The sequence below is a fragment of the Grus americana genome, chromosome 20 (assembly GCF_028858705.1).
Source record: "Grus americana isolate bGruAme1 chromosome 20, bGruAme1.mat, whole genome shotgun sequence".
Classification (NCBI taxonomy): Eukaryota; Metazoa; Chordata; class Aves; order Gruiformes; family Gruidae; genus Grus; species Grus americana.
Window position 1 is genome coordinate 10,178,053 of NC_072871.1, and position 8,353 is coordinate 10,186,405.

An 8,353-nucleotide genomic window follows, 5' to 3' on the forward strand; every position below is an offset into this window, starting at 1 on the left:
TCTGCTCCCATCACTCCCGTGGATTTGTACTATTAGGGTAAGACTCAATTACTCAGCACTGCCTGCCTGAAAAGAACAAAGCCATTCAAAGCTCCATAATTATGTTAAAGTGAACGGAACAGTATAGTGGGTCAAACGCACGTCTTGCACAAATCTAAAAACAAAGAGGAAAAAAAAAAACCCCAAACATCTACACTCTGTTGAATCTGGCCCTGTATTCTTAGCAAGAAATATGCAAAATACAAACTACATAGGGAAAGGAAAACACTGGTCAAGTAGGGGACATATTACATGCCTGAGACATTAAGGAGCATTTAAGGGTGAGGATAGATTAAGAGCATGGGGTGCAAGGTTATCTGGCTTCTGCCCTCCAGATAAATCACTGCCTTTTTCATGTCCACAGGAATACAGGAACAGTGGCAAGGTAGGCTCCTAAGGACCGGAAGAAATTTATATTAACTTGCACTGTGCAAAGAAAAACCACCCAAAGTGTTGCACTTTGATAATCAAAATGGCACCTCGACCCTCAAAAAAAAATACAAATTCCAGAGACAAGTATGTTAATTTATCAATAAAAAGTAGCACTGATAAATAAATTAATTTATATAAAAAAAAGAAAATAAGATATTGACACATTTGGGGGTAGAAGAAAAGTCACCTTCTCAGCCCACATGCGCTTGTTTTATTTACATATCCACAAATACCATGAAACACCATCCCAGCCCCCCCACTAGCAGCATGGTCACATGAATTCCATAGATGAGCAGTTCATTCATGAGGCTGAAGTCTACCCGCCTTCGCCCCAGTAAGAGGAGGATGATGGAGAGTTTGTACTGGAAACGCAGAAAGATCCGGATGCCAAGGTACTGAAGGCAAAACAAGATAGAGAGTGCCACCCAGAGGATGGAGGTAAACAGGCTGCAGCTGAAGTACAGCAGGAAACGGATGAATCCATACATCCATCGGGATTTGAGATAGATGTCGAAATTGTTGTACTTGGTACGCACCAAGTGAGTGGTCCTTACCGGGCCACAGGCCGAATGCAGGCAGGTCGTGTGGGGGCCGTGGAACGAACGGACCCGGCGGGGAATGGGGATTACAGGCATCAGGCACCCCACCGGTCACAGAGTCCCAGGGCAGGATTTACAGGGCACATATCAAATATTATCCATTAACATGGAAGAGAGATCCAACAGCCTGGGAACGCTAACTCTTTGCTGAATTTCCAGGAAGGAAGAGACCTGCAGGAAGGCAGAGAAGGAAAACACGTTTAAGTAGCCCCAGGAGGAGGACAGGCAGCACAGCAGATACTCTCCAGCTGGGCAGTTAGTTACAACTGCTTTGCAAAACTCAACTTCCTCACTTAAACCAACTTTGCTTTGCTTACTGTTTACCAGGCAGACACAGAGAAATACAATTATGCTTCCAGCATCACCATGTTAGATTCCAAACAGCTCCCTAGTAGCATGCAATACCAGCACTTGTCGCAACCTTTTATAAGCTTTACAATGTTAATGCAGGAAAGATGAGAACTTTATTCTGGAATTATCCTGGCTAATTCACAGGTCCTTCTTAATCAAACAGCTGTCCTGCAGCAGTCCACCCATACGAGTAGTAATATTAACCTATGTGTTTGCATTGGATCATACTTCTTTTAAAGAAAAAAAAAAAAAAAAAGTTCTCCAAGTGCTTTTGCAAGTGAATTCTACAGCCCAGGTCCAGCGGTGATTGTAGATTTCTGCTCATTTCAAAACTTGGCAAAGTTTCACCAAATAAACAAACTGAAAATAATGGAAGGTCTTGCAAGAACAATGAGGCAATCATGTTTTTCACACTCTACAGGATGTACCTCCCCTTGCTCAGCTAAGCCTTGCAGTCTCACTGTCACTGCCTCCAATGGCAAGGCAGCCTTTCAAAGACATCTACTAGTTTATTTCTCCCTTTGGAACCCACAGAGATAAGTGAAATATCTTGATCTTCTGGAGTGTTTAGGATTTATAATCTTAACATCCTTCCACACACCCATTGTTGTTATGCGAGTGATGAGCAGTAGCCTGTTAGCTGCTCTCTGCTTCACCCCAGGCTTACGATGTGCCAAATTCCGGGAATTATGAAATGACAATGCCCTCATCAGATAATGGCAGAAAACAACAGGGACTTCCCCAGCCTCCTCGCACACCCAGGCGTTCAAACCCAGGCATTCAGATCTGGGCAGATCTTTCCTTTGTTGAACCAGAAATCCTACTCCTCTTAAAATTAATTTAAAAGTTACTGCAAGATTTTTTTACTTTGTTACAAACAAAGCTAATCATAGGGTAAAATATATTGCTGCAGGAAATTGCAGTTTGATATCAAAAGCCTTCTCTGACACAATGTGCATCACTGGGTAAGTCTCTTCACTGCTTCCTGCCACAAATTACATGTAAATGCAAATTACAGTTCTGCGCTCTTCTGCTCGGCCCCAGGTTCTAATTCCTTTTTGCCGTTACAGAAATTTGCGGGCAATCTGTTGGCTCTACATGAGTCACGGACTAATAAAAAGAAGCATGGGTTAATTTATGATTAAGGAATTTAGGAAATCGAGGTCTGTTCTCAATTATCAAAGACACACTCATAATTTTAGGTGCCTCTTTGCCATAATTTCCTACCTGTAGAAAGGAAATACTAAGCAGCTCGGAAGTGTGTTACAAGAATGTATTTTGCAAGACACTTGAATTGGTCAGACACTAAACCAACACTACTTAAAACCAACATAGTTCGGTGCCTGGAGTATACAACTGAACATGCTTCCCACATGCTGCGTATATACTGCTCAGTGTTTGTTTTCAGAGATATTTCTGGAGGACCAAATTAACAAGATAAATTCACATACTCTGGATTCAGAGCATTCCATATCTGATGACGCAGCCTGTCCTTATAACCTCTTTCACCAGGACACAAAAGACAGCTTATCATTTTCCAGCAATCTCTAACATAGTTTCTTAATCTGAGCCCCTGAGCAGCCACAGGGAAATCAGCGCATACACTATTAAAGCACTCGGCAAGACCACGCCTGAGTGACGGAGCACAAACCCCGCTGGCATAAGCTGTAGTTTGCAGGGACAAACTCAACACGCTGGCTTCACGTCTGAGTCCTGTTTTAGAAGGGGAGTTTTGATTCTAAGAACACCTTCAGTGGATGAATCGAAGAGAACCACTCAAACGGCTCAGCTGCAGAGACTCTTTGTGAACAGCAGCAGCTTCTTCCCATTTGCTGTGCCCTCCACATAAACAAGCGGCCTTTGGTAGGTTGACGCCCTTTAGATAAATATCAACACTGGAACAGCCACGGAGCAGAGGGACATTGTGAGAATAAAACAAACTTTCTGAAATATTACATTTTTAATGGTGCTGCCATCCACTCAGCAGAAGGTTGGTAATCCGCTGCCGCTTCTGGATGCCACTTAATTCTTGTAACAAAAAAAGTGAAGTTTTCCTGTGACACCTGGCCTTCTAGGAAGAGTGAAAGAAACTGCTAAGGTGCTTCATAGACTCACAACACTCTACACATGAGTTGATCTAAAAGATAAAATGAGAGAGTAAGTTTCAATTTGCTCATTTTCTGTGTTAAAAAGTTCAAAATTACAAGACCCCTCCCCAAACATGAATGTTTAATCCCATAAAGATTCTAAAAAGAATCACGTGCTTGATAATGCAGCTTAATTTATACGTGCTGGAAAGACTCACTCAGCTTGTATTCAATGCCATACACACTGACAGGAAAGGTGAATCAGAGAAAGAACTCTCGTCAGTCACCTTCTCCTCTCACAGAGCCGTCACCGTTCACCCAGGGCGCATGAAACACGATGCAGAGAGCACGCACAGGCAACGTTTTCCAAACAGAATACGGAGGAGCAGAGCCCCAAACCTGTATGTTCGCACGTGATGTCTAGAGACAGATTTGAACACCCATTCCTCAAGATAATTTTTCTGGGCCTTTCTGTTTTAAAGCACATTGTCAGGAGGCCGAGTCGGTCTCTTCTGGGTGTCATCTGCAGCTCAAAGGATTTCAGCTCTAAGGTCCAGGCAACTCCATGTTAGCCATGCTGCCGGTACCCCAGGCATCACATTAACGATGGCCTCATCAGATGTTAAAAACCTGGATAACTATTCCCTTTGGTGAGTTTTCACTCCCTCTCCTTCAAAAACAGAGCGTACGATGAGAAAGCTACCGAAATACAGAGCTACATCTCCTCATCTATCACACGTTCCAGGCAAGCTCTGCTCCTGCTCAGGGTATTCATAATTTGTGGAGGAGGAGGGATGACAGAGAGATCGCAATGTCCGCAGATGACAGGACCATCAGTCAGGACCAGCGGGCCCAAAGTGTTCCAGAAGGAGCCAAACAAGGTGAGGGACAATGACAAATAAAGGTTAGTGCTGATAAATGAAAGCAGGGAGTACCGGAAGGAGGGGAAATCCGAACTCCTCCTACATCCTACCAGATCCGAAATGAAGCCGCACCGCCCCGGGAAGGGACCCGGAGGCAGGAAGCTCAGCCAGGGCTGGCCCGCGGCCCGCGAGGCCGAAAGTTCAGCCCAGCCAAGGCGGAGCCCCGCCGGGCGGGCGGGCAGCGACAGCCCGGCACGGCCCCCGCGGCACGGCCGCCACTCACCTCAGGGAAAGCGGAGCCCCGCCGGGAGGCGACGCTGGGGGACGCGGGGCGGCCGGGCTCAGGGGGCCCCGGGCCCGGCCCGCACCCGCAGGCCGCGCTCCCACGCGAGGCCCGGACCGGCAGGCGCGGGGCCGCGGCCCACGGCGGGCGGTGACCGACCGCTGTCACACCCGCCGGGCCCGGCGCACCCGCTGCAGCGCAGAAGGGGCCCTGGGGCGGAGGCCGCAGCAAGGCGAGGCGAGACCCGGGGCCGCCGCCTACCCCCCAGCCCCGTCGCCGGGGCGTCGCCCCGCACTCACCGTCCTGCCCATGGCCTCCCGTCGGGCGGCGGCCGCCGAGGCCAGGCGCCCCGGGCCCGGGCTGATGGAAGGCCCGGGCCTACGCGCGAGCGCCGCAACGCGCATGTGCGGGGGGCAGCGGCGCTCCGGTTCCGGCCGGTGGCGGCGGCGACGGCGGGCGGGGAGCGGCCGGGCAGGCGCGCAACGATGGCGTCATCGCGCCGCGCCGTACCGCCCCCGCCGGCCGGAAGCGGGAGGGCGCCGCGTTGCCCGGGCAACGCGGAGGCGGCGGGGGGCCAGGAGCGCGGCCTGCGGCGGGGCCACCCGTGTGGGGCCAGGCAGGGGCGGTAGACGGGCCTTGCCACGGCCGAGCGAGCCTGGAGGGTCGTTTCCAACGTAAACCGGACCGGCGGCAAACACCGCTGAGGGCATCGTGGGTCCGGCTCGGTTCGTCACCACACGGACCCCCGCGGCCTAGGGCTGGACCTCGTCCTGAGGGTGCTGGGACATCCCCGGTGAACGAATCGCCTGCAGAGCGTACACCTGAAACAGGACGTGGCAAAGATTCCTGCAGGTCCCTCGTGGGTTGGCCCGTGCGTGACGCCGAGCGCGGTTCCGTGGCCAGGCGGGTACGGCGACTGGGCTCAGAGTCAGGTCCGGGCTTGCGGGGCGGCTGGGGCAGTGCGAGCTGCTGGGCTTTGTGGGTCCTGTCCCGGGAGAGCCCCAGCCTGTGCTCCCGGGAGGGACCCTGCTGCTCCCAGCGCCTCACCCCGCCCAAGGAGCACTTTGAGGAAAGCAAGGTGGTAAAATAGCAAATGTGGGAGACCCAGACGTCTGGGGAGGCCAGAAAGACCCAAAATGTTTCTTAAAAAACAAAGAGGTGGAGGAAAATTCAAAAGCAATGTATAAAAATAAGGAAAAGAAACTTCCTCCCTGCTGTTTTTCCTTAGATTTAATTAGGAATTAATTTCTGTAATGGGAGAGCATACAGAACCTTTTCATTGGCTCCCTGCCCCGCTTGCCATCTAGGCATTACCACAGTGGAAAAACATTAAATAATAATAAGCCGAGCCATCTGCCAACACCAAGACCCGCCACGCTGCACGGGCAGTTGGGGCACCAGGCCAAATACCTCCCAGCGTCCCAACCGCCTCGCTGATGCATGCTCCGTTCCCCTTCCTGCCCGTTCACCTGCGGCACCGCCGGCCCTGCAAAGCAGCTTTCTTCTGCAAACACAATGAGGGGCCTGAGGTGCAGGACGTACATCGAGGGGAAATTATAGCCGAGGTAACGAGCGGTGGTGTGCTCCTAGCAAATTGCCATTTCTGTGTCTCCACATACCTTCTGGCGGGAGGGAGAAGGGGAGGTGCGAAGCTGATACATTTTCCCAGTAGTATGAAACTGGGAACATCTGTTCGGTGACTAAGATAAGCAGGAGAGCCACATCCCGTTTATTTCCCTCCGCCCTTGCCTGGGACTGAAGCCACAACCTAGAGATGGGAATTTCAGCCCAAGCAACAAAATTATGAAGGTACTTTGGCTTTCCAGCTTTGCCCTGGAGAATTACGGGGCTGCTGCTGAATGCAAGTGCTGCAAAGGCAGGGATGCTGGCATCCTGCAGGAACCCCGCAAGGTGCGTAAGGAGGCATGGAGGTCTTTCCTAGCCTCCAGAAAAACCCAGGCAGCTCCACTGAGCCACCACAACACGTGTGTGCAAGGGTGCAGCGCAGCGGCATCGGTGCAGAGACCGACCCTTCTAATTTCTTAGGTCAGGATGACAAAAAAGCAAGATGGCATTGCCGTTTTCTGCCCGAAATATCTTGACCCCTTTGCTGCTTAAATGAATGTGCATCTTCATAAAAAATAAACTGTCCTCGGGTCAGGCATGAATTGAAGCTTTGACATTCAAAGAGGTAAGATCTGAAGGACCGCTTGCAGTTCAGCCCGAAGGGAACCCGCCCACGACACTCCGGCAGCGCTCCGGGTTGTATTTCTTTCCTGTGCTAATTTTACTAAAGACACAACTCATATTCCTGTTGATTGAACAGTTTTGTGTTGACAGCGTTGAAGATTTGTGATGAAACTTATCATCAGCCCAGAGAGCGGGCCATTAGTACTAGTCACAGCGGCCAGCTAGTGCTGATATATTTTATGGCACGCTTCGAAGACAAACATACACATTTATATGTCACTTGTTGCAATATAAATGCTAACTTGTACTTCTTTCAAAACTTTTAATGAATTGTATACATTTCACAAGATTTATAGCATGAACTGAATGGCTCAAAATATTACTTTAAACATATTTGTCACTTTGGCAACAGAACAAAAAAAATCTGGAAGATATTACGTTTAGAAATAAATCATAAATATATGCATCTTAAAAGAGTTTATTTCGGTCATTAATAGTTGATGGGCCCCCCCAGTGCAGGATTTAAAGTTAAATTATGCAAAATCAAAAACAAACCTTATAATACTTAATCAAACATGCATAAAACTGTCAGGGCCAAATAAATTCTCTCAATTAACTTGCTTCAGATTGTGATTGCATTTACTAATTTAATCAACACTAGAATAATTTGGAGACTGGGTAATGATAAATTACTGTGGTGCTGCACATGAAGGGCCACTAAGGTAGTGTGCTGAGACAAGAATGCAAGAAACGCTTCCTAGGCTGAGGGCAAAAAAGTAACAGCTGAGTCTCCACAATCATTTTATAATGGAAACATCTTCTTATTCCCATTTTGGGGGGGGGGGGGAGAGGGGATTTTTTCCAGTAAATCCTTTAAACACCTGTCATGGATAGACCTTGTCTGGACGACTGACTTCAGTGTTAGCCCCCGCCCGGAGTCAATCTCATTTCAATCTGAGACGACTGAAGAAGTCAAACCTGGGTAGCATTCCCTCCACATTTGTTACTCGTTTTGTGAACGTGATCTTGTGCTCTGAACGCCAGGACCTGCGACTTCCAGTCCTGCTTTCTGGCACTGGTTCCTACTTCAGCCTCCGTCGAGTCATTTAGGCTGGAGCTGGAGTAACAACGCTGTAATACTGAGATGTCTTTAGCTCAATCCTTTTGCTCTTTGAATGGATCTGCACTTACAATAAAATGGGTCTGACCCCTGTCTAGAAAAAGCTTTCAATACTATTACTTGTGGAGAGCTAAACATCTCATTTTTGCAAGCGTAAGCAAGGTTTTATGGAGAGGTTCTCATTTACAGGTTCATGTGAGGGAGGCTGTCAGGTATTCAACCCTATAAAATACCTGGACCTCTGAAAATCAGACCCTTATTTGGTCTTTAACCTTTCTACACCAGTTTTACAAAAAATAACAATGTCCATATAGCTGCTGTAGGAATGAACTCATCATTGCAAAGCTCTCACTCTCTGTTTCTTTTTTTTCCCTCTCTCCCTGCAAAAT

General features: G+C 48.7%; 1 protein-coding gene across 2 annotated transcripts; it reads right to left on the reverse strand.

Moving 5' to 3' along the window:
* Window positions 1–668: 668 nt before the first annotated feature.
* TMEM250 (transmembrane protein 250) lies at window positions 669–5,151 on the reverse strand. Of its 2 annotated transcripts, none has more exons than XM_054849127.1 (3): window positions 4,954–5,151; window positions 3,378–3,558; window positions 669–1,241 (listed from the first exon to the last, which is right to left on the reverse strand). In XM_054849127.1, exon 3 carries the CDS (start codon window positions 1,104–1,106, stop codon window positions 687–689), a length of 420 nt encoding a protein of 139 aa, XP_054705102.1. In that variant the 5' UTR covers window positions 1,107–1,241; window positions 3,378–3,558; window positions 4,954–5,151; the 3' UTR covers window positions 669–686. The 2 variants fall into 2 exon arrangements, with proteins under 2 accessions (XP_054705102.1, XP_054705103.1); XM_054849128.1 differs by lacking the exon at window positions 4,954–5,151 and adding an exon at window positions 4,655–4,908.
* Window positions 5,152–8,353: the final 3,202 nt, after the last annotated feature.

Bases quoted from the DNA above. Each gene is read 5' to 3' on its own strand.
- TMEM250 (XM_054849127.1), bottom strand. From the start codon at position 1,106: ATGCCTGTAATCCCCATTCCCCGCCGGGTCCGTTCGTTCCACGGCCCC.